At 46.1% G+C, this 27,253-nt stretch overlaps 1 protein-coding gene across 5 annotated transcripts in view; it reads right to left on the bottom strand.

Annotated features, from left to right (window-relative positions):
- dclk1a (doublecortin-like kinase 1a) overlaps nt 1-27,253 on the bottom strand; it is a 78,373-nt gene that overhangs the window by 38,125 nt on the left and 12,995 nt on the right. For all 5 annotated transcript variants that reach the window (XM_064352712.1, XM_064352714.1, XM_064352713.1 and 2 more), the window contains exons 4-5: nt 14,340-14,439; nt 7,431-7,544 (exon numbers count right to left, since the gene is read on the bottom strand). In XM_064352712.1, coding sequence (XP_064208782.1) covers nt 7,431-7,544; nt 14,340-14,439 — 214 coding nt within the window. The remainder of the gene's footprint in view (nt 1-7,430; nt 7,545-14,339; nt 14,440-27,253) is intronic.

Below are 27,253 nucleotides of genomic sequence, written 5' to 3'. Positions count from 1 at the left end.
GACACATCGCTCACAGGGCTCACAAAGTGTGTCCCTGACCCTGTACCTGGAGGACATCACACTGGAAAAAAACGCCTCATTTCAATAAAGCGAAAATCTTACTTTGAATTGTTACGGCCATATTTTTAAAAAAGTTTTTTAAACTTTCTCAACTAAATTTTTTTAAGGTTCATTCAAATGAACCTACAGATTTTCAACTGAGAAAACCTAAAAATATAGGTGTAACAAACTGATTAATCCAATGAAACATTTTTTCCCCCCAGAGCAACGTCTGTTTTGTTTTCACCTTTCACCTACTCTAGTTCAGACCCAAGAAACCAGGGACCGGTTGAATATAATTCGGTCTTACAACCAGCTTTTACACGCACCGTGTAACTTACATGTCTGAAGTTGTTAAGCCCCCACTGACATTGGACGATGACGTTGCTAGCGCCCGCTAGCCGTTGACAGGTACTGATTAAGACAGATGTTCACATGCAAAATCAGTTGTATGGAAGTGTGAGCTCCTAACTATCATACTGCAGGAGTAGCTCAGTTTCTTACAAAATGGCTGATGCCAAGTCTAGAAGAAAACCATGTTTCTCAGAGGGAGAAATTCACTCTCTTATTGATCCGTTTGCTCAAAGCAGAGATATATTATTATCCAAATGCAATAATTCAAACGTAAATCAGCAGGAGAAGAAAGCTTGGACCGCGATTACTAGGGCTGCCACCTGTCCCTTACGATACGGAATCATCCATTTGTGTTGAAGAACAAAATGCTGCGGCTGCTTATCGAATCAATACGGAACGCAATTCGTTCCATATTTTTCCAGACAAAGTGTTGCATAGTTCACAAAAGTGCGAATAATACAATCACGAGTAAAATCAAACTGTGTGAAACGGATGAGAGACGCAGGATCAGAGCGTCAGCAGGCGATGCTGCAAGCGCTGCTCTGCTGTGTGTGTGTGTGTGTGTGTGTGTGTGTGTGTCACAATGTGTCAGAGGAGCCAATGATGTCAACTGACGTTGTCTGTCCTTATACAGGAACTTTTCAAGCATGTGCCTCAAAATGTTCTGCACTGAAGGTGGCAAACCTAATAATTACTTCCGCAGTCAACATTACACCCAGCTCACACCAACCCGCTACTAGGCATGGACTTCATTCCTGACCAACGACGGACGTTTGCTGAAGCCCAAACGTGCGCGGCTGAACGTCCAATGTTGGCACCTGGGCCTGGGCGCGACGTTCTTGGGCCCTTGGAGAGGTCAGGTGAGCTGCTTTAATAAACTGCGTTCTCTGATTGAGAGCAGCGGACCCCGTGGCTCTCCAGGACCAGGGCTTCAGGCCCTCGCTAACTAGACTCAGAGTTTACTCTTTTAAAGAGGAACAGCGGCTGGGAAATAAATGACCACAAAGAGGGTCCTGTAGCAGACTCTCGCTCTGACCGGAGCTGAAACGATCCTGTCCACACAAGGCGGCGAAAAGGCTAAAACTGTCACTGGAGCCAAAACGATCCTGTCCGGCCGGTGGCAAAATCACTAAGACTCTCTCTCACTGGCAGCACCAGAGACCAGAGGCACTTCCTTTTCCAGTGCCCACATCGGCACGTCGCACGGCCGCGCCCCAAAACCCTACGGGGACAGCCCTGCCCAATCTAACCGTCACATGGAATGTTCTGGAAGCCAGGACACGCAGCCGTTACTGTCAGTACAGTAGCTGGAGCGGCCAGGGGTTCACGCGAGGTGACCGCAGAAGCTCCGACTGCAGGAGCGGCCTCAAGTCCCCCTGCAAACCAGTCGGTCAGTTACCCGGCCGATGAAGTGTGCAGCAATTTCGCCTGATAGCTCCACGCCCGCCTCACGGTGCGGCGTACTTTGTCAAAACGCTCAAATCCTGCTGTCATCGTCACAGGAGCCTAGTCTAAAAAGCACCTCACATGCGTCACTTTAACACGCGTGGTGGAGGTGCGATCTGGTGTAGTGTGTGTAGCAAAGAGGAACAGAGAGAGCAGAGCAGAGAGAGCCTTTAAGAGATATTGCCTTATTACCTGTCTAGTTGTGTGATTGCTGTGTCACGTGTGGTGTGTTGTGTGTGGTTTGTGTGTGTGTGTGTGTGTGTGTGTGTGGGAGAGACAGAGAGAGAGAGAGAGGGAGGGAGGTTTTAAAGTAGATGTGCTGCTTATTACTGTCTATGTGTGTGTGTGTGTGGGAGAGAGAGAGAGAGAGAAGGGGGGGGGAGTGAAGGAGAAGGAGGTTTTAAAGTAGATGTACAGCTAATTACTGTCTGTGTGTGTGTGTGTGTGTGTGTACACTCACACTCAGTGAAGAACCATTAGGGGCTGAATACAACCGCTAATTAGAATTTAATTATTGAAATAAGAGAGACCAGTGTAGGAGAAAGTTCATTCCCTACATTTTGTAATTAGACATAAGGGCTGTTCTTTAATACGCTGAACTGCTAATTACTAGATTCAGCTTCACTGTCCTCTTTTTGTCACATTGGCAAACCCTAAATGATAACAATAACGTGCCCTCCACAGCAAGGTACTGTGCGTTACATTGCACATGGTGCGCGGGCGCCGCAAGTGTAGGCGCTGCGTGTGCAGTTAACCCCCCACAAAATCATTCTGCTGGAAACTGGAGCCAAAATGGCGGCCAACTGTAAGGGTGTTACATAACCGGCTCTGTACATGCTGTCTGGAGCCTGTATAGATCCATGGGGAGAAGAGACAGGGATGTGGGCGGTCGGGGGGGGGGGGGGGTTTGGTCTAGGAAGACGAATAATCAAAAGGAGAGGAAAGGATAAATATGGGGGGAGGGGGGGGAGCTGGTTCTGTCTAGCAACAGGAGCCCAGACTGGATCGCGCCCCCCCTGCCGAAGGAGCACACCTACTGCTTACCTGTCGTCTCCCCCCCCCCCCCCAAACAGGTTCCAGCCTCTGCGTAGCAGAATGCCAAAAGACAGAGGAGGAACAGAACAGAACGCCAGACGCCGCATGCAGCCGTGTAACATCACTGACCCAGATTCCGCACTGCGATGTCGGAATGCTAGAGCGAGGCGGAATTCGTTTTGGGCAACAACAAAACAAAAACGAAAAAAACGCTAATAAACAAGCGAAAAAATAGCAGAAATTTCAAAGCTTTTTTTTTTTAAAAGCCGACTTTGGCTGTTTCGTCACCCGAACCTCACACTTTTGGACTGAATTCCGAAGGATTTTTATATAAATAAAAGTGACTCATTTTAGTTTGCTGTTCTGCGATGCGCTTTGCCTCAGGTCTGCTGCTTCATGGGAAATAAAAAGCATGAATGACTACTGGAACCTAAACGATAGGCCACTGATTATAACCAGCATGATCTTTATTCACATGCAGCCACCTCGGATGCTGGCAGGGCAAGCATGTCATCCGTCAAGTTTACTGATCCTATAAAAATCAGGGATCAAACTCTAATCCTGGGGGCTGCAGTGCCTGCTAGTTTACATTGCGTTTCAACAGTAAAGCACCACATTCATGCCAGTGATTAGCTCAAGGGCCCACACACTTTGGTTCCAAGGGGTAAGCTGGGTGCTAAGGAAACCACAAAAACCTGCAAACCCCCCCCCAGGACTGGAGTTTGACACCCAAGCTACGAATTCACAGGGATACCAATCTTACTGCACACACTTACAATGGACTGAGATAAGGTTAGCATGTTTTTCATGAACATTTTTAGGAAACATAGATCATGGGGATGCTGGGTGGCTTACTCAGTGAAGGCACCGTGTAGTGGTACATGGATGAGAAAACAACAGCAGGAAAAAAAATAAATCCAGATAAACTCGAAGTAAAGAAAAAGTTATTTTATTGTGTAAAAGCCACAGAATTCTGGCAATGGCCTTTGTGTTAATTATATATATATATATATATTTTAAAAGCACATTTTCAAAACAATCGCCCGTACAACCTAATTAGCGCCGTGCTAGTAGCAGGAGCAGGGCTGCATTCAGCTGGCATAGATGTCAGTCAACGGGCAAGGCCAGATTATACCGCCAGTTACTGCACATCCCATGAGCATCCTTACCGCTCAGCACAACCCGCCCGCACGCCCCCCCCCCCCCCCCCGCCTGCCCACGTTTGGACAGCACCGATATAAACCCACTGAACTTCACACTGCAAGGCCCACAATGCAGCAGTCCCGAGCTCTGTCTCCGCTCTGCACGCTACTGCGCTCTCCGAAATAAAGGAGCAGCGGAGGTACAGTTCTGTTCTTTAAGGAAGAAATTTCCCCAAATGTACCCTGAAGGGTACGACAATGCTCCGTGTACTAATAATAAGTAGGAACTAATAAGTACCTTTTTACAAGCAAAAATGAGTTTTTAAACCCGAGGCTAAGGGGTACAGTTTTATGTACCTACAGCGTACCACCCGAGTGATAAGCATTGTAGCTTTTTAGGCACTTTTTTTGTACCCTTGTTTTTTTCCTGAGAGTGTATACTGAACCGGTGCGGTTGCAGGGGGGGGGTCACCGTATTCCGGAGATGGTTTACGAGGTCCGTGTCCTGCACTCCATTGTAACGGTGCACTGCGCCCCCCCTCCCCCAGACAACGTAATCTCCCGCCGAAAAGCACTTTCATCGCGGGCGAGGAGAGGAGAGGAGAGGAGAGGAGAGGAGAGGAGAGGAGAGGAGTCGCTGGCTGAGACGAGAGTGGGAGTGGGTGTGGGTGGCGGGAGTGGGCGCGCGGGTGGGCATGTGGGGCGCTACAAACCCACTCCCGCCACCCACCGCTAACGCTAGCTGCTCTGCTGGCGCCGAGCCCCGTTACATAACGCCAGAGACCGTCGAGAAGGCTTCTCCTTCGCTGGTAGTCCTTTCATTCCCAGTGTTCATCGCTCCCACAGACACAAAAACATGCCACCTTCACATAGCTGTGAAACCTGCTTTATCACAGGTTTATAAGAACCAAAGAGGAGGCCATCTTAAAAATAGTGTTTCCATTAATCTGCAGTATTATGCATGGTGAAGAGAAGTAACGGGGTTGCTACAGTTTATGTAACGGGTGTTTTATTTTCCTTTTTTTTGTAGTATATGTCATTTTTTTTCCCCACAGAACTCCTAATTCCGAAGGTCACACTGGAAGAACTGTGTCTAATGTGTATCAGCTTCCTGCTGCTCACACATACTCCCTCAGACCTCGTATCAATGCGGCTAATCAGCTAAACTGTGAGCCCTCACTGAAAATCAATCACGTTCAATGACTACGAATCCCTGGAATCACTGTTCCGACCTGCCTCCCATTACCAGATGCCCAGACAGGAAGTGAGACCCATATATGGGCATTCCCTGCCTGGTCCATTGCAGAACAGAACAGCACATCCCCCCCCCCGCCCTCCCTCCCCCCACCCAATCTCTGTCTCCAAGGCAACCACAAGGTACTTTTCTCACACAGCAGTCATTTCTTCTGAAACAATTTCAGCGAATCGTCTGAGACGATGACTCTCTCGCTCGCTCGCCCCCCCCCCCCCCCCCACTCCTTCCCCGTCTCCTTCTGGCACATTCTATCCCATTCGCGAGGCGGATCTTGAGTTGTGTGCAGCTTCAAACAGCTGACACATCGAGGTGAGACAGATAAAAATGATCTAACTGATTTGGGATGGGGGGGGGGGGGCACGGCTGTCTAGAAAACGTGACAGACTAAACCAGAAAAAACAACAGAAGCACAGCACAGGCGTTTCAGCTCTACCCTACCTAACCATAACAGCAACCAGCTAACCATAACTTAACTACTAACCTTAACTACTAACTGTACCTACTAACCGGCTAACATTAACTAAGAACCAGCGAACCATAACTTAACTACTAATCACAACTACTAACCGGCTAACCTTAACTTCACTGCTAACTACAACTACTAACCAGCTAACCTTAACTTCACTACTAATCACAACTACTAACCAGCTAACCTTAACTTAACTACTAATCAGCTAACCTTAACTACTAACCGTAACTATTAACCAGCTAACCATAACTTAATGTATCTAACAGGCTGGTTCAAGGCTCTTTAATAACATCTATCTAACAGGCTACTGTCCTCAGTTGCCCTCCTAGAGTTTTCCATGTTTCATAAATAAGTTAGCCATGCTAATATTAACCGTCAATGTACTTTACCTGTCAGAGCACTGCACTGATTTATTCAGGGAAACTCAAAGATAATTAGGCGTTCTCAGCAGGTACGTATGTTAACAGAAATTACGTGAGTATTTGTGGTTTTTTAAAGGACGTCAGGACAGACGATAGCACCGCCTCTAACTGATCCAGTCCTCAGTCATAAAGAAACTTCCGTGCGTGTGCACACACAGACCATCTGCATTAGTACTGAAACTCATAAATCATGTATCCAGTCCGTTTACACAGTCAATGACAGAAAAATGAATTAATGCTCGGTCATTTGCATTCTGAACAGCCAATATCTTTCCCTGTGTACAATGTGAGGACATAGCAATCTGTAGAGATGTAGACTGCAGTTTGTACCAGCCAGTCTACAGTATATAATGTGTATAAGCGCCGACAGACACAACTAACAGTAAACACCCAGGAATGCAAGCATGCACACATACATACATACTCACAAACAGACGTGCACGTGTATGCACACACACACACACATGCCACACGCACAGGCATACACACACAAACACAAACACACACGCACATGCACACACACGGACACACACACACATGCACGCACATACACACATACACACACACGGACACACACAAACACACACATACACACACAAACACACACACACACACAAACACACACATACACACACAAACACACACACACACACACTCCCAGGTCCCTTAAGAAGAAGCCTAGTTCTCCAGCTTTATTGTGGATACTCACTGATGCAGTAACAGCTTCCAAGCATATCTAAATCTTAATTACATCTTTTAAGAACGGAAGCAAACGGTTATGAGCTTTGCAGTTCTTCATTTACCGCTGCATTTGTTGGACAAAAAAAAATCCGTAGCAGAACCAAAAACATGCAGATATCAAACAGCACACCTTCATTTTTAACGTTTAATTAAATTTTCTGATTAATTTTCTGATCTAGCGTAGTCTCAAATGTATTCTGGTGCTTCCTGGTTTTAAGTATGTTATGTAAGTTCTGTGTAATTTATTTATGGACGTACATACTATAATTTCCCTAATACAATTTGTTTCAATTTTTTAAAATGATTTTATTGATTTTTTTTTACTTAATGTAATTTATGCCATCTCGGTTGAAGCTACTTAACCTGAAATAGCTTGCCCAGGGAAAATAAACTTCTAAAAAGGAGGGAAAACTTTCACAATGCAAGGAACCCAGCTGACCCTGGATCCAGGGCACACACACACACACACACACACACACACACACATTACACATACACACACAGTGCAGGGGTAATTCAGGTCTTACCTGAGCTGGCAGACACAGGAGACTTGCTCAGCCGGAACGTCCCAGCACTTTTGGGAGACCCCCGGTTTTGCATGGAGATCTTCCCATAAGGGGTGGACTTCAGCACCCTACACTCTGGGGGGGGGGGGGTGAGAGAAGCACATCGAGAGCCAGGTCACACAAATATTAAATATCAAAATACATTTAACCCTTTACACACCAGTACAGTCCCATAACAGTTTTAAAGGAGCTTATCTGTTTTCACCAGCAATCAGAACCAAGTTTCTGGGGGCAGTAGTGTAGTATAATGGGTAAGGAGCTGGTCTTGTAACCTAAAGGTCACAGGTTCTATTCCCAGGTAGGACACTGCCATTGTACCCTCGAGCAAGGCACTTAACCAGCATTGCATAATTATATATCCAGCTGTATAAATGGATACTATGTAAATTTTATGTAAAAAGTTACATAAGTCATTCTAGATAAGAACGTCTGCTAAATTCCTTGTATTGTCTAAAAGTTTCAGAACTTGTATGATTGTGCACAGTCGTGGGTAACATTTGCTGAAAGCTCTCAGGTGTGCATGGGCTCTCTGTCGTTGTCTCAACAGATAAGAGATCTGAAATCTGTCACTGTCCCTGGCCCACATTGTGTCCTTCAGTTCTTTCACAGTCATTGTGCACACAAACTCTAAAGGTCGATAAACAGCAGAACATACCAGGAACTCGCTCCATAAAGAAGAGGCACAATAGCAAGCATGTGGCCCCAGTGAACAGGATGTAACATGAAGGCTGAGCACCTTCCCACACCTTCTTATAACATCACAGATCCACTTCCACTGTAGGTACAAAAGCACCTATCCACACACATATACATATGTACACACGCAAGCACACACACACGCAAGCACGCACACACACACACACACACACACACACACACACACACACATGCACACATACGCACACACGCACGCACGCACACACACACACACATGCACACATACGCACACACACACACACACACACATGCACACATACGCACACACGCACGCACGCACACACACACACACAACACACAGACTCACACACAGTGGAAATGGTTAGACAGTTTCTTTCTTCCCAATTCTTGAAAAGATAAGTTATCAGCAAACGCTGCACCTACAGAATTATATATTTCGGATGTCAGTACACAAAGTATTCTAATCTAATTTAAAAGCATCCATCATAACGTGGAGCAACTGGGAGGATCACAGCAGAGTTGGGGGACCCCGATAAATATGTTTTTTTTAATTTTATTTTGTTGATAAAAGCCTGCAGAGTTTACATCCTCCTTATCAGATGTTTTCAGCCCTGAGTTTAAGAATCATCTTTCTGTGGCGTACGAGCTTGCAGAACAAATCTCCCAGTTAAAGCTCAGACTTGTCAAATCTGGATTCCGTCTCACGAACGCAAACTGGTACTTAGCCTTGCGATATCCGGCAACCGTGCGGACCAAATATGGGCGATAAGGCCGACTCTCGCTCACACAGAGCTGCTGACTTTTGAAAAAACACATTTCTACCATTTTGCTTTGGGGGTGGGGCTGGTTAGGGGTCCATGAAACGTACAGCAGCGTGGCAGATTTCTGCACTCTCTGTTTTTTTTTTTTACATTATGACAAACGTGTAATTAGAAGTGAGTGTCACGGTGTGGGGTGGCAGTTATTGCTTTGTTCTTTAACGCTGTGACCGCTCCATGAGTCATCCAATCACAAGCCCCTGGCAAAATGAAATGTTCATCAAGAAGCCCGTCGCTGGGCATGATGAAAATGACTTTGAGTCTGCAGAACTGGCTAAACGTTTCTAAAAAATAAATTAAAAAACAGGCACAGTAGCATCTTGTGTTTCTGGATTGATGCTGATTTTAAGATTAATGCAGATTTAAATTCAGCCTTTGATGTAATGATCCCCTTAAAGTTACCTACACTGGTTGTCCTCTACAAATGTCTAAAGACTCACTTTTTCATATTAAACCTCAATATTTTTTAGACTGTAGTCTGCATATATCAATGTATTTCAAGGAGAACAGCCTTCAGAAGAAAATAAATCCTATTTCAGTCTAGAAGAAAAATGGGTCAGTCATTCATTAATAACAAAAACACTTCAAAATCTATCTACCTTTCCATTCCAAATGAAATAACCCCATAACAGAAAAAATGTTTTTGTCATGCTTTTCATTATTCACCATAATTACAAAAAATTAACCATACAAGTGGTACCATTAAAATGATTTCAGTTCTCTAATGATTAAAACTACTTCATTAACCCTTAAAGGTGTGAGATCACAGACATGCGATTAGAACGTTCTTTACTGAGCATTCTAATGCTGATGTCACAATCGCTGCTGGTGACTGAAAGCAGCGGAGTTCTAGGACACTCTAGAATGGCAGATCCGACACTGACATGTATGGGCTAATTATGTTTAATGGCCGCGTTTTCTCTCCAGCGAAACAAACCCGCGATCGCGATTGTTACTCTTCAGAAATTAAGGTTAAAAGAACTCATACGGGCCATTGTTTGTCTTCTATGCAGCTATCACTTTTTGACAAGTAATTAATTCAAATTAGCGACCAGTAATTGCTGAGGACGTGTCAGAAAGCAAATGCCACTAATAATTAAGAGTTGAGTCTTGAATGGCTAAATCCCACAGGGAACTGTCTGCACTCTTTGGAAGTTAGTTAACTTCTTTTTTTTTTTTTCCTTCTTCTTCATTCCATATCTGACAACAATCAACCAGAAAAAAAATTAACTCTTCCCTGTTCTGTTTGTTAACACAAGCAGCGAGAAACTTAGTTCTTCAGCGGCTTCACGCAAAACAGGTAGACCACAGGTCTAGCATATAACACAGCTGTATAAGAGGAAGCTGAAGTTTTATTTATATAATCTTTCAACAGACAAGTCCAGGATTACCAATAAGGCTCATATTTTGGCTAAAAGCTGGTAAATGCATGTGCCATATGGGCAGTAAGCTCATCGCAGCGTCTTGACGTTTACCGGTGTCTGTAAGGTGATGCAGTCTACTTGCCCCACCACACAGACCCCAAGCCTCAGAGGCCTGTCTGGGTATTAAACGCACGACGCTGAGGACACAGGCCCTTTCACCTCTGTGCTAATGTGTGGATGGGAACCAGCCGTGTGGTGATCTGTAGTCTTTAGAGTTGGGCAGATCCCCAGTAACTGGCCTTGTGTGTGGAAACAGTAGTGTCCTGTAGGGATAGGATGGGTGCCGTTGCACACGCTGGTTTAAAGCGACAGCAGGACTGGCGGGGGGGGGGGGGGGGGGGTGCAGGGGGGGTCACATGCCGGCACGGGGATCTGCCAGCTCGATGATGCTGCAGGAAATGCCCGTGGCGGGGGTTCATCTGTTCCACTGATCCCTCGCCCCACAACCCCCCCACCCCCACCCCCACCCCCACCCCCCCAGTGCCATCCTCTCAAGTCGTCATTCCACACCCCTCCCCCCACCACCTCCACCTGCACCTCCACCCAACGCTCGCCCTCGTCCCCCTCACACACGCAATGCCGTCTTAGTCACCCATGCCCAGAAGCACGCACAAGCAAGCATTGACAGGCAGACACACATACACACACACACACACACACACATGCACACACACACTCACACACATACACATGCGCACACACACACTCACACATACACACAAGCACACACACCACACGCAATGACCACTACACACACTCACACACACACACACACACACACACACACACACACACACACACACGCACACACACACTGCCCACCCAATCTCTCTCCCGGGGGTTCTCCCTCTCTTCGCACCATTAATCAACCTCTCACTCCGGTTCCATCCCTCTCACACATGCGTCATTCTGTTTCTCTCTCTCTCCCCCTCTCTCTCTGTCCCTCACTCCCTTTATCCCCCACACACGTACCCGTTGCTCTGTCGCTCATTACCCCCTTATGTCCGTCTCTCTGTACCTCATCCCTGCATCCCTGCGTACCCCTAAACTCTGTCCCTCTAACACAGGGGTCCCCTAAACCAGGGGACACTCAAATCTTTCCCTCAGGGCCAGAAGTGCTGCTGATTTCTTTCCTTTCTGACAGTTCGTTGATTGAATAATACCATTGATTGGCCAGAGCTTTAATTCGCTTGGTGTCCTGGGTTTATATCAGTCCTGATTAGGCAGAACAAATGAAAACCACACTATTAAAAATTAGTAGATTTTATATTCAAAGTTGTTGCCAGTGGTTGCTGTTATTCACCGTATAAATAACAATAACAACATATTAAGCGTACGGTACCAGGTTATATATCTAACAAACGCTATATGTATGAATGTTTCACTGAGATAATACAATTATTTACATTTCAGCTGTTTGTTTACAGTTTCACATCGCCACTATTTTACAGACTTTTACTGTGAAATTCACAGACATTTTTTACTGCAGTACTACTGGCCACAAGGCCCAGATTTGAGTATAATGTCCCAAAACTATTGCACAGGGGGGCAAAGACTTTTCTGATCAGCCCAGTATTAGTGCTGGAAAATATATTAAATTATTTTGGTTTCAACAGTCCATAAAAATAAAGAGACTCTAAAGAAAAAGATTATGAAAAGCAGAGATTCTGACGTTGAAAAGACACAACTTTTCATCAATTGTGTTTTAGGCAACTGGAACAGACCATTAATTGTTACATAACCGTAAATATTCAAAGAAATTAAATTGGTGCTCACCTGACACTGAACTCTGAATATATATTGAGTGCTACTATTGGTTGTGGGCCTGTTGACACAGCGGTAGCATTGTTCGTTGTCTAACCTTGTAGGCACGCGCTTATGTAAGCCACTCCGAATAACAGCATCTGCCAAACGCCTCAGTTTAATGCAAATGTAGAATCAGATAAAACTACAACCCCCAACATTCTATGGAGCAAACAAAGTCCTGCAAACATAGCGAGCACATAGATAATTATCTATTAGCGTTACACATCATTAGCCAGTTTAGAAAGCCAGTTACTCCCTCTCTCTATCTCCCTCTCTTTCTCCTGCTCTGAATTTCAAATTCCCCTTTAAAACATTGTTTACTGGCCTGGCGTATTTAACAACATATATATTGCCAAAGCTCGTGTATTTGTTATTGCAACTATGTTGCCATGACAGTTAAAATGACAATAACAACAGTAATAACAAAAATAACAATGATAAAATACATCATCTCTCTTCATCTCTCCCTCTCCCCCCTTCTCTCTCTCTCCCTCTCTCTCTCATATCAGTCTCTCCATCGCGAGGGTGTTTGTAAGTGAAAGCAGTGCAGTCATGAGACGTGTGATGGGTCTGAAGATCTCTCAGTCATTCTAACACCACTGATTCATAAATAGACCAAAGTGATGGTACAACAGGGGCAGTGTCAACTTCCTGTTACTGGGAAGATTTTTTTTTGTTTGTTTGTTTTCTCTCTTCTTTAAGAGACGGGCTGTGGTGGAAATATGTCACATTCACAGAAATCTGCTACGAGTTAAAAGTGGTCAAGATGATCTTATCAGGTTTTCTCTTCATGAAATGTGGGGAGGGAAGGCGGCCAAGTCTGATGGGAAAGGAGAGGGGGGGGTGGACAGGGGAGGTGGTCAGACTTGGTGCTGGCTGACATTTTTCTTGAAGAAAAGTAAAAAACCAAGAAGACCAAAGTGTGATGGTGGACTGGTCGCAGGTGGGGGATTGTGGGTCAGGCAGAGGTGGGGGACTGTGGGTAGGGTTCTGGTGGGGGATTGTGGGTAGGGTTCTGGTGGGGGATTGTGGGTAGGGCTCTGGTGGTGAATTGTGGGTAGGGCTCAGGTATGGGATTGTGGGTAGGGCTCTGGTGGGGGATTGTGGGTCAGGCAGGCAGACCCTCACATGGAGTGGCAGAGAGCCAGAAGGAGAGAAGGAGAGAGGGAGGAATAAAAATGAGTGTGACTGATCCACACCTCCCCCATGAAGGGAGGCAGATGGGAGAAGTGGGGGGGAGAGTGAAAGGGGTGGATGGTGAGAGGAGAGAGAAACAGAAAAAGAGATAAAAGCAAAGGGAGAAAGGGTGAGGGAGTGAAAAAAGAGAAAGAAGGGGAGAGATAGAAGAGAAAAAAAGGAATTTAGTGGTTGAAAGGGAGAGACAGGGGAAGCAGCTCGGCCAATCAAAAGGAGGACTCTGCTTCAGCTGTCAGCAGAGACCAGGGTATGAGTCTGTGAAGAGGTGCAAGGTGGGAAGAGGACGGGGGAGGGGCTATCGGTCCACTCTCCTTCCCGAAAAAACGGGTGAGATAACGAGGGAAGGGAATGAATACTGTGTGCGTCGGGCGGTGTGTGGGACGGCCAGACGAAGCAGGGGACAGGAGGAGTGAACTGAGAGAGAGAGAGAGAGAGAGAGAGAGAGAGAGAACATTCTAATTCATCCCACCCTTACCAGGTCATTAGAGAAAATTATTCAGACACACAGGCAAAAAAAACCCAGACCTGCCACTATGACCAGCCGCCTCACAATCCAGCCAAAACGCAGGAGAAAACAAAGGAGAAAAGAAATGGAGAGAGGCAGAGCGAGTGAGAGAGAGAGAGAGAGAGAGAGAAAGGGAGGCAGAGAGCGAGAGAGAGGTAGAGAGTTAGAGAGGTAGAGAGGGAGAGAAGTAGAGAGGGAGAGGTAGAGAAGTAGAGAGGGAGAGAGGTAGAGGGTGAGAGAGGTAGAGAGGGAGAGAGGTAGAGCGGTAGAGAGGGAGAGAGGTAGAGCGGTAGAGAGGGAGAGAGGTAGAGCGGTAGAGCGGTAGAGAGGGAGAGAGGTAGAGCGGTAGAGAAGGAGAGAGTTAGAGCGGTAGAGAGGTAGAGAGTGAGAGGACAGAGAGAACGCACGCAGTCGCAGGATAAATCCGGTGGCACGGTCTTACCGCTGTCGTCCAGGAGGAAGTCGTCCTGGTAGCGGAACTTCTCCGGGCCGCACGCGATGAAGATGTCGTCGTCCCCGAAGAAATCCTGAAGGCACATCACCTGGGTGACGAGAGAGAGACAGACAGCACAGCCGACCACTTAGCATGCTGCCTGTCGTGCACGGACCCGCCCCCCCCCCCCTTCAGTTCACAGAAGAACAAAAAAATATGTTGACACAAATGTAATACAAAAGTAGTCAAACAAAAAATGTCTACCCCTTAACATTGTATGACAGGGAAAGAAATATCAATGAGCTATGGCCTCCATTCAGTGGTCAGGCATTGAATCTCCACCTCTTAAAATCACCAGGGCAACTGTCATCTTGGCTGCCATGTGGGTTCCACCCTCCTGCCACCTGATTGGCCAGCCCATCACATCATCATGATAAATTACTGACGGGATTCCTGTTTCCAGTCTGTATGTTACCACACTGTACCTGAGAAAAACAGCCAATGAGACCCTTTATATCTTTATATCATTGAGCAGCTATACATTTGAACATCCTCTCCGTATGTTCAGCATACACACACACACACACACACGCTGCATCGTAACACCTTCCTCAGTTTCCAGGGTTCCACTGGACTCCGACCCCTTACGGCTGTGCTGATGGTATCTGGGTCAGATTTGGCCCCTCCCCCTTCCTCCCTCCTGACACGGAACACATCTGAGCTGTCCGTCACGTGACCATTCCCCCCAGATGGCACACGGACAAAGAGTAATGCACCAGTACCTCAGAGCCAAAATGGCCTCCGTGCCTTAGCACCAAACTCCGTACAAACACGCATACATACAAAGCAGCGATCATTGAATCAATCCTACATTTCAGCACACACACACACACACGTTTCTTCCACCCACTGCACTGCTTTGCTCTCCCAGAATCCTTTTCGTCCGGCTGAACCGTTCATTCCTGTTCTCCTGGCATCCGCACCATTAGTGTTCAACTCCAGCAGAAATGTCCCCGGTTAATTCCATGCATGCATATAAATGCAGTTCCAATGCACTGAGCATTTTACATAACCTGCCACCAAATAAATATGCATTTCATATGTATAGCAGCCGGTCTGCTTATACCTCTGCGTCACCCGCAAAGCTAACTACGACTCCACCGTTTTCATTGTAGTTCACAGAATCGTTTATTTTTTTTAAGGCGTTTCGTTTTTTTGTAAGAATACACAGCTCATTTACACGGTCTCCTGAACTGCAGGGAACTCTTCCCGCGCTGCGAGACAGACACAGAGCACAGGAAAACGTTCAGCGTTAAATCAACGCTCACAGAGCACGCATGCTCCCTGTTGGACTCACATGTACTCGGCCAGACCGGAATTAACACTGGACAGTTTACTGTGAGCACAGGGGCAGTTACTTTGGAGGCATTGAACAGATGCTGTAACCCAGAGCAACTTGCACACCATGCGATAATGGAGGAATCAAGCAAATGTGTATTAGGCAAAAGGAACACCCTTTGCTCTTTCAAGCGTCAGTTTGAAGCTTGTGTCAACTATGGACATGGCAAACGAGGAGGGGTGGATCATTTATACACGTCACGCGTTCCTAAAAAAATACCTCCCCAAAGGACGCACTCGTGTTTCCTCGCTGAAGCGTCCTCCAAGCGCCTCCTAGCTCCTCACTCCTCCGAGGAGCTTTTAACAAGGTTGGAACATCCCTAAAAGGTGATGGACCTTAATCTATTTCCCATTATTACGGGATGCCACAGATCCTATGTGTTCCCTTGCCGGTGGCGGTACTGTATTAGTATGCTTCTTGCGGCAATGGCCGTGGTACATTTATGGATATGAAATGAAAGCAATTTGATAATTTTTTTTTTTTTTCAAGCAGGCCAGTCTGCCGTGCAGGACTGGAGTGCGTCCTCCATTGTCTGAGTCGGACATCGCCATGGTAATGATGACATCAGCGAAGCTCCGGCACTGGCCTTCCATTATGGCAATGAAGAGCGGCTTCCGGATCATTATTGGTTAGCAAACCGGGCCCCCCAGCCCCCACCCCCGCCCTCGGCCCCCAAAGCCCCCACAACCCCCAACTTCCTGTTCAAACAAAAACAACACATAAGTGCTCAATGTCCTCAGCGAAGGACAGGAAGAATTTTATTTTATTTTGCTGCTATTATTTGCACTCAGAAACTATTACTAAGCTTATTATTGAGCTGGGATAAAGGAAATGGACGAGTTTTTAAAACTCGTCTTCAGACAAACGAGGGACAAAAAACGGCAAGCGTGGGCAAGAAATGGAAGCCAGAGCACACAGAGCGGTCTACAATCTGACATTTACAAACTGCGTAAAAAAATGACCCTGTAGGCCACCATAACACATTTTCGACATTAGAAGTGTTCCCACAGAGCGGTCATACTCGTAGCTGGAGTCTGTTTTCAGGAGTCTGCTTGCTAATCTTATTTCGCCCGGTAGCTGAGCTGCCCTGATAAAGTAACACTCTCTTACCTCTTACCTCTTTTTTTTTTGTGGTGTTTCGTAAAAAGGTAAAAAAAGCCATAGATCTGCATACCTGCATAAAACGGGATTAATTTCATTTTCGGGGACACAGAGAAGAGGAAGGGGCTTAGTGGGGCAAGAGGGAACCTGCGATAAGACAGTCTTAAACGATGCAGAGAACAGACCGGGAAAAAGACAGTCTTAAACGATTCAGGCAGCAGGTGCAAAGGCTGTTTCAGCTCCTAGGACTTGTAAAAGGGATTATGTCAGCAACTTCCTGCCAGCGTACTGAAATTATTATACACTGAGCAACATTCAGCACACCATAGAGAGTCCAGCATAGTCTCTCTCTCTCTCTCACACACACACACACACACACACACACATATGCACACACACACACACACACACAGCAGGCACATCTCCCATAAAGGGGCTGATAGCAGCGCTCTCACTCCGTTATGAAAGCTGACTATGCGGGAGTCAGGGGAGGGGCCACATGACAGACACTTTTGATTGACAGCTTCTCCATGACAGCGTTCTGCAGTCATCTGGCGCAGGCAGGCCTATGGGAATTGCTCTGGCTTATTTTACATAACAGGAAAGAGAGAGAGAGTGAGAGAGAGAGAGAGAGAGAGAGACAACATCACGTTATAAATGGTGTGACTTCCCCATTCCAACACAAGGCTAGGCATACTTAAAGTCACCCAGCGAGTCAACCTAACCCAACCTCCCATGTTCCAGGAGTCTGATAATAAACCAGGGGCCGGTTGCTTGTTTTGATGACTCATCATTTTGTGCTGTTGGGGCCCAGAGTGGAGGTGGTGATTCAAGCCTGGCTAGAACTGGATAACTGCAGTCTACCTGCAGGACGTTTAGCTAAATCTAATCCCTCGGGCGATTTTTAGCGGAATCTAATCTCCCTGATGCTCTGTGCATTAACCGCCCGGCGATGAGACTACGGCTGATGCTGCATTGTGTCTCATCACCACAAGGTGGTGCTAGAGACCTCAGGGCAACCTATGTGGATGTTAGCTCACACTAGAAGAGGCTGTTTGCCTGTCTCCGTCTGAACGCCAAGAATAGCAGCTTTACCAAATGAATCAGACGCAAGCCCTTTGAACACAGATGTTTCCGGAACATCAGTCTCTCGACTCCGCGCGTCCTAGATTGGCAGTGTGCAAAAAGCAACCCAAATCAGCCAAACCCGCAAAGAAACAAAAAAACAAACTAACGAAAGCAGTCAGAAATAGTCAGCTGTCAGCAAAGGACTCCACCCTCCAGAATGTCTGCAGCTAGAAACTTCTACGGAGGCTTTTAGAGGAGAGAGAGAGAGAGAGATTTATATTCCCCACATTAAGGTGTTAGAATCCAGTACTTTGACCACTTACCCAAATATATACAATATCTTTGAAAATAGGAAATGGCAGAAACCACATACCTGAGACAATAGGTCGAAAATCTAGGTTCATAAAGTAAAAGTCCTCCCCAGAATTTTGTTCCAGTCACCTGGATTTGCCAATTAGCACAATTCTTCAGCCAGGAGGTGGAACTAATAAGTGAAATCAGCTGGCCAGAGTTCATGGGCGGGAGAAGCGCGTGGCAGGACTTTTACTTTCTGACCCCTGGACTTTTCCACCTCTGGCGGTGAGACTCAGAATGAACGCCCGATGCCATTGGCTTTGAATTATAAGAAGGATACTATCTGTTGTAATTGGCAGTTTCCAAGGAGATGCCATCAATCAATTCTTCCACGAGGAGGGTATTTTCCTTACCTTCTCCAACACACAAACACAGTCTCTAAAACTGTGTCACAGCCTGAAAAAACTATTCCTCCTCGCAAAAAAAAAGTTGAAACAACCAGAAAAACCTGGATATGAAAAAACTAAACAATTCCTGACTGCAAGGCACTTATTTTCTCTATTTTTGCTTTTTTTTTAATTTTATTTTATGCTTCTGAGAGGGGAAAAAAAGGGTCTCTGATGTTACAGCGACGGGTCTTGGGCAGTCACGCAACGCTGATGTCTGTAAGTCTCCCGTCGCACGGAACGGCACGCGGAGAAACAAAATGGCGGCCTCATTTGCCACATCAAAAGAACGGAGAGAGACGTTCAAAAGACAGAAATTCGGCACGCGAGCATCATTTCCCAGACTTCTGCGATCGCCATAATCCGCTCAAAGGGACGGATCAATGCTACTGTAATTACTCCTCTACGGGTTAATCAGACTGAAAAAAAATATAGCGGTGTCTATCGAGGCCTTCCAGGGTATAATGACTGGTAGAAAGGATGGAAAGGGTCAGTGTTGTACAAATTCATTTCCTGGGGGCTTGCCTGAGGTTCACACATTTTTTACAGAAGGTTAACAGACACTTCAAAAAAATATTTTTTTTTTAAATTTGTCTGTGAATTGGATCATTTATTCAGTCTTGTTCTGACCACCCGGAATGAGTGAATTAAAGTAACCGGTGTGAAAGAAAGCAGTGAAAGCAGAACTTAAGTGTTCTTTACATTGCACCCCTTTCCCGTGGACAAGAACAAATTTAGCTTTTAACAAAAAAAACATTAGAGGTGTGGCCTGAAAAGATTTTTTAGACATGTCTTGAAAATCTAGTATGTTGTACAATCACAAGTATGTGATTAGAATGTTCTTGACTAAAGCATTCTAATGCTGATGTCACAATCACTGCTGGTGACTGAAAGCAGTGGAGTTCTAGAATGCTGACTTAGCATTTTGAAAAGGAAAAAAAAAAAACCCTGCTCTTCAAAGGGCTACAACAGCAGCCAGTGAGTCTCCCCTCCTGGCTGACAGGGGAAGGTCGTTTTGTTATTGAGGGACGAGGGCCGAGAAGAGCGGGGGTCGAGAGGAGAGGATGCTGGGAACTCGGAGGGACGGAACAGCCATACCACTCAAAGCCCAGTACGCCAGCGTGCGTGATTCGAATCGAATTAACTTGAGTGCTATTTTATTTCAGATGAAAGGCTCGTGACACACAGCACTGAGCACTAGAACCTTATTCTACATTCCGTGCAGGTACAGCACGCGGAGAGAGACTGCTGAACAGCCGTCTCGTTTCAGGGTAATTTGAATCAAGGCTCCAAAGGACAAATTGCGTTTGTTCGCTGAGAGAAATTACAGCCCCCCTTTTCTGCAAAGCCCTCTTAAGGCGCATGGAGGGAAATTGCGAAGGAAATCGCTCCTGTGGTTATAATCGGAAAGTACAGAGGAAATCATGTGCGATTATACGTGGCAATTAAGCCTGGAGAATCTTCCCTGAAAAATAAAGTTCCATAAATTCCGTTTTGTCACGCAGCTGGGAGAGCGACAAACTTCACTCTGTAATTTTCACAACAGGTCATTCTTGGCAGGGGTGGGGGGGCACCAAACCCACCCCCACCGCCCAACAGGTCTGCCTGTCAGTGTTCCAACGGGCAACTTCCGTCGTGATTTTTCTTTCAAGCCCGGCAGCACGTTGTGAGTGTGCCATCTAGTGGCCAGTCTGTGATGCTGCAGCAAAGACAATTGATTTCCCTGGGTCCTCATTATTACACATTGGAACACTGATGATCTTCACTCCTGGTCCCGACGGGCTGCAGGGTCTGCTGGTTGATGCTGTTACTCGGCACTTAATTGACCAATTAAAGCAGTCGATTACACAGTCACCTGGTTTCATGGTTTTGAATTGGTTGCTGATATTAAGACGAAAACAAAAACAAACAGCGGGGGGGGGGGGGGGGGGGGGAGTTGTCTTAAGTAACCCAGTTTTCCCATAACAATCTGCTGCAGGTATTTGGATTTTGGAGGGCTTCAGTTCTTCCAGATAAACGTTTGCATATAATATTGTATAGCACAAGCATTTGGTCTTATAAACTAGAAAGTAACAAGTATTAGAAGAACATTTCACACCTTTCTGTCAGGGAGGACTGAGGGCATTCTTGTCTTGCGTGCTTACCTCTGTAGTTCCTCTCTAAACCACCAGAGGGCAGTGATGTCTAGAAAAATGGTCCTTGTGAAGGCCAGAAACAGAGATACTGCAGTCAACTGAACAGAGGAGGTGGCTCCACAAAACCTTAAAGCTCAGCTACCATACGCTGGCCATACACTCCCTAATTTTCCAACAATCACTGTGCCTAACTCAGGAGAGGAGGAAAAGCCTCCTGCTTCAAATAAGTCAGTGTTTGACAGCTTATTGCAACTCTGCCCATTTTTGGTTTCGTGGAGCATTGGGCTTGCTTCAGTAGACGGAGAATTGAGAATTAGAAATTAACAGCATCGGTGTTTTTCTTTTTTATTATGTCACTAGATTGCTCTCCTATTCTACCTTCTCTGTCTTTTCCCCCCATTACTCTTTCCATCTCCTCCACTCTCTCGCTCTCCGATTTCTCTTGCTTTCCTCTTCTCCTCCCACTCCTCCATCTCTTTCTCCCCCACCCTGCTCTCTCTCCCTCCCACTCCCACTCTCTCTCTCCCTCTTTCCCTCTCCCTCTCTCCCTCCTTCTCTCTCTCTCTCTCTCTCTCTCAGGGGGTAATCAGACGCCCCATCAGGGTGCCATCCGAGCTTGAGCAGGAAACAGGAAGAGGCTCACAGAGGGCTGAACTGCACAGAGGTCCACAGCAGCCCTAGCAGATGGGGACTCATTTGCATGAACATGAAGGAGGAAAACACAGACAGAGGCCAGAATATCCTCCGGCCTTATTTACATCCCAATGAGCTCCGGTGTGCCGTCCAGCCGGGCCCTATCAGACCTGATAAATCCCCCTCAGCCTTTCATTTCCTGTCACAGGAAAAGTTCCGCCTGGTTTCATGAAAGGTGTCTCAGCTCTGACAGCTGAGAAGGCTGTCAAAATATATTTGAAAGCTGGAAATGTCACAATTCAGCTACAGACGAGGCTCACAGGATGGGCCAGACTCATCAGTGTGTACCTCATCATCATAAACCTGAACCCTAACCCTCCTCTATCATCCTCCTCTACATCTGACTGGATACACAGTTCATCCAACCACAACATCTGATTGGCTACACACTGCAGCCAATCAAGGCACTATTACTGCAGACGTCCTCTCGAGACCTGTAATACATTTCTAAGTCTCTGGTCTGTGGGTATAGGACTGCTCATCAGTGTCACACTAAACGTCAGTCTTATCACAACTTAGGTAGTTGAGTCCTGATAGGTTTATATGAAATGTAGCCGCAGCTTCAAACTTTCAGAATTAAAATGAGGGTTTTTTTCTCATAACACTAAAGATATACATGATGAGGACGCGCCAGGAAGTTGAGAAAGGGTGTGATCCTCCTGTCGCTGATTAAACAGCAGTGAGTGTTACCGCTGAAGTTCGGCTCCTCGCCTGAAGTGCTTTTCGCACCCTTTTCCCCGTTTCGCAAATCACCCGAAGCGGCGGAGACAGATCGCCTGGCTCGGCAAAAAAACGCGCTCTAAAAATAGCGCCAGAAGAGCGGCGGGGAAGAGAAGAAAGATGAAAGGAAGGCGAGAAAACGACAAGAACGGTTTCCAGGCAACTTAAGTCGGAGAGTTTGGGGAATCTGGCGACGTTCTGGAGAAAAACGTAGACAGGAGAAAAGAGAGAACAGAAGGAGAGAGTGTTAAACGTGACGTTTTTTTTTGCGTGCGCAACGGGCCCACGGGCATTTGGTATTCCCATTTAACGACTAAGACAACAAACACGCTCCAGGACAACTGTTCGCCCAGCACGGACGGATGCACAGAAAGAGCATTTAATTTAATTTAATTTAATTTAATTTAATTTAATTTAATTTAATTTAATTTAATTTAATTTAATTTAATTTAATTTAATTTAATTTAATTTAATTTAAACTAAATTAATGTGAAAATGGTCAGGCTATGAGGTTAAACAATTCACATTAACAGTTTATTTATTTAAAGGCAACACACACATTTTCTGTGGTGCTGACATTTTTATATACAGCCCATATAAATATCAAACTGCATTTAAAAAATCTGAGTCTTGCATTAGCCATGCAGTCGAAACATAGAAAGTGCAATGACCAATTGTGAGACTTCCCTTTCTTTCCATGTCTAAGATAAATGGCTACATTTATTTAATAGTTTTTTTTGTGCTACCCCAGACAATTTTTTTTTGTACTACCCCAGAAAACCTTCTGTTCCCCACAGGGAAGGTAGAGAGCTGTGTGACAGAGAGAGAGAGAGAGAGAGAGAGAGAGAGAGACAGAGAGGACATGAGGTTTCAGAGGGGAAGGACTGACAGAGTGAAAGAAGACAAGGCTGTTCTGTTCCATCTCCTCTGTCATCCAGGGGCCATCAGGCAGGAAGGCGTGCTTTCCATCTTCAAACAGCTCATGCAACATGGACAAAACGTCAACGTCCATCTGCGCTCCCAAGCACAAAAACGCGGAAGACGTTCACTTTAAAGTAACAGACTTATAACCTTTACTAGCCCAAGAACATCTTTCCGTGGAAAAGAAAGATTAAATACTACGCATGATGTCACACATACATGAAAATGAATGAATATAATAGTCATTATATAATAAAAAGTCAAACAAAAATTCCTACACTGTAACCAGCTTTGGCAGTGTAATATCCATGATAACCATGTGGTTTGTCTTTCATTATTGATCACAAAAGACGATGACTGTTACCCACAATCCTCCAAGGGTTCAATCTGTAAATTTAAAAGAATTTCAGATCAATTCTGAGGCAGTTAAAAAGTTGTTGTCTATTCATAAACCTGAATTCCCTAATAGACAAACCTTATGTCCAGAAGAAATAGATACCCAAGGAGACGTTATGTTAAAATATGACTGCACTGGGAAAAGTTTTCTTCACATAAAACTAACTCACCCCTAGTTCCCTGTTGGGTTGGAGAGAGGGTGTGTCGGGTATGGTTCAAAGGGGGTCAAAAATGTCATAGTTGGTTTATTAACCAACGGCACCAAGCTAGCGCACTGACGTAGCCTATACTGCTTAAAACTCCGGTAAGGTTCTCTGACCGGTTCCGCTTCCCCGAGCCGTAAACACAAACCCGTGACATCTGTTGGGCAGCAGGATGGTCAAACAGTCGGTCTCTGAGTTGGGTCGGTGCATTGCATCCGGCTTCTAGACAGATAGCAGGATACAAATAAGAGTTGCCAGGGAGATCGAGCGAAAGGCCACGGAGATATATTAAGACAGCCAGAAAGGTGCGCGCGCTTGCTTTGGGCGCGACCTTCCGTGGGATTCATTGAGTCGTTACATTACTTTTCATCGAATGAACCGAACGAACTCGAATCGAGCTTAAAAAGTAAGCTCTGCTTCGTCGTGCTCTCACAAAAAAGACTAGACGAGATAATTTATCATGTAAACAAACGAACTGTAGAAGGATTCGCAGTACTGATAAACGGCTGTGCAGGGTGAGAGGAAGAGATAGTCGGAGGGGTGGAAGGGGAAAGTAAGGGAGGAAAAAAAATAGGAAAACTGCAGGCTACGTAGTTTTGTGACTCTGCAACTCCGGCTTCCTCGTTCTATTCACGCGCCGCAGTGTCCCGAGAAGGCTGGGTGCGCAGTTGCTGTGGTTACTGTAGCCACCGGCAGATAATGGACTCAAAAAATTTTGCAGATGCCGACACCCACATAAAATTAATCAATAAACGGAGAAATTGGCAGCGTTCACTACTGGACTAAATTACAAAACTCTGACGTGCATTGCGCAACAGTGTAACATTCTCGCCAGTGGCTCAGTTGTTAGTACATTTAAGACCTAGGCCAGGATTCAATCAAATACGTCCTTATCTTTCACTGACAATTACGTTTTTGATTAATTAAAATTTTCCAATTTCTTGCGTTTGCCATTTTTGTCATAAATACATTTTGGCAGTGCATATCAATCACCAACACGAATTCGTCAAGCAATTAGTTCATAGTAGAAAAAAAAGTAAAACTGGCATTTAATAATACATGACGAACAAATGTTAACTGAATCCAGGTCGGGTCTCTTTACGTATCGCTGTACATTGAGTTGGGTGCGCAGCTACAGAGACGGTCGAAATGCATCTGTTTAAACAAACAAGCTGCGTCATGCAATGAAAAGGCAACAGTGAGTGTTGGCTTGTTTATCGAACTTTTGTGTTGGCGCCGTAGGCTACTGTGTGGTCTATCTTTAGCCCGGTCGGCTCTCAAGGGGACGCGGCCCGTTGGATTCTGGTAACGGGAGCTGTCCATGGTGCTGAATCTCTCGCGCATTCTGTTCCGAATTCCCTCGCGGCGTAAGTCTCTCAAACGCCATCCAGTCTCCCGTCTATGACAACGATGGCGTTATTTTCACAGTTTTTTTCAGTGGGCAGTGTCCGAACGCCTCACTCTTCGTACTTTTGTTCTTAAAGTGAGTGTTTACACAGAGCCACACCTGCCACGTCCGTTTGAGCTCATGTACGCATGTGCGTATCAGTGCGCGTTTCAGAATGCGGAGCAGGCCAAAGACTAATCCAATAAAATGACCGTCCTTGTAATTAATTGTCCTCCCCTGGTGTGTGACTGGGAGTGTGTGAGAGTCAAGCTTAGTGTTTGAGTCCATATCAGCATGAGATGGGGTGTGTGCAGTTTGTAACTGTGTGTGTATGTGCCTGTCTTTCGGTATGAATTAGCATGGCTAATTTTCCTCTTTGTTTGCTAGTGCGTGCGTGGGTGGGTGGGTGCAGTTGCATAAGTGAGCGTAGGTGTGTTTCCGTGCGCGTAGGTGTGTGCGTGTGGGCGGCCATGAATCTGCGTGACAAGCTCAGACCTGGCTGCTGCCTACACACACACACACACACACACACACACATTCATGAGCAAGCGAACGTGCGTGCATTTGCGAGTGTGTATGTGTGAGAGAGTGTGCACGTGGGCGCCGGTGTTGGAGGGCATTGTTTCAGCTCCGATCGGCTGCCTTTCACAGCTCCAGTCCCGTAACTCTGGGGAGAGGCTGTGCGGCAAACAACAACCTCTCTGCTGCACCCACACCCTCTGCTGCACCCACACCCTCTGCTGCACCCACACCCTCTGCTTCTCCCACACGTTTCCCCCTGACCTCTCCTCCGGCTCCCTCCAGGTCCAACCTGGTCTTTCAGACCGAGCTCTTTTTCCCAACAGTGGAGACCTGGAGTTATCAGGTCAGGTCTTTAATCCAATGAGGGAACGGAAAAGGGGGGGGGGTTAAACACCAGCTGCTCAAAGGGGCGGAGCCACAGAGACCCCAGCGGACCTGGGGGGGGGGGTCCGGGCGGCGTGTGCGTGAGGTGAAAGAGCGCCATTCCGCGTTAATGACCCTCACCGTGCGGCTCAGCGATAATCACCCCCCTCGCCCCCCCCGAGCTCGCTAATACACAGCGCCGCACAGCGAGCTAGCATTACGCAACACGCTTTTCAATTAAGCACTTAAGACTTCTGCCTTAAGAGTCAAAAAAGGCTGCGAGAATCTGGAGATCTTACAAGCAGCCGGCGCTGTGGTGTGGGTTATGTAAGCTGGCGCATATTTTGCTTTTCGATTCAAGCGGAGACAAAAAAAGTCTGAATAGTAAAAACCACAGCATCCGCCTGCGTGGTCGTTTCTGAGTAGTGTTACATCACCAGCAGCCCCCAATCCCAGCACTGCCTGAACTTTGAGTAAAAGTATCCAACTCTTACTAGCGTGCGGCTCGGTTCGACGTTCGCTGTGTGAACATCCCCCAGCCTGGGGTTCAACCCTTTGAAGAGCAGGTTTTTTTTTTTTTGGAATGTTTTTCAGTGTTCTAGAACTCTATATATCTTTCAATCACAAGCAGCGATTGTTACATCACCATTAGAATGTTCGGTCGAGAACATTCTAATCACATACGTTTCTTACCTCACACATGGTCAATATACGGTTCATTTGGACACACCTCCACACACATCACACAGGGTTGCTGGGTGAAACTCCCGGGCTCTGAACAATAATAACCCCCCCACCCCCCCCCCCGAGATGAAAAGCAGAATCTAATTTCAACCAATCATTGTTATTATTATGATTATTCATAGGAGAGTGTTTATGCTGAATGACTCAAATGACTGAATGACCGATTGACTCACCGGCCCTGCACTGGGCCTGTACGTTCAGCGGCTGATGACTGGGAGGGGTTGTTCCATTTTGGGATATTTAGGCACTATTCTATGGCAACCGACACAGTTTCTCTTTTATTGTCTATATAACTTATAATAAAAAAGCAAGCTCTCTCACTCTGTTAGTTCTCTAACCATTATACTATACTGCCCCTGCTTCATTTAATCTAGACCTCCACCCCCCACCTCCCAGAAGAGTTACAATCAGGATTAAGGCTGAGATACGGCCTTCAATCAGCCACAGAGATAAGGGGGGGGCGGGGGGTTTAACTTTCAGTGGGGCTTGGCAGAAATTTTTGATTGGCAGGATGGACTGAAGGCTAAGGGG

This window comes from Anguilla rostrata, chromosome 9 (genome assembly GCF_018555375.3).
Source record: "Anguilla rostrata isolate EN2019 chromosome 9, ASM1855537v3, whole genome shotgun sequence".
Classification (NCBI taxonomy): domain Eukaryota; kingdom Metazoa; phylum Chordata; class Actinopteri; order Anguilliformes; family Anguillidae; genus Anguilla; species Anguilla rostrata.
This window is presented reverse-complemented; position numbering and strand designations above follow the sequence as displayed.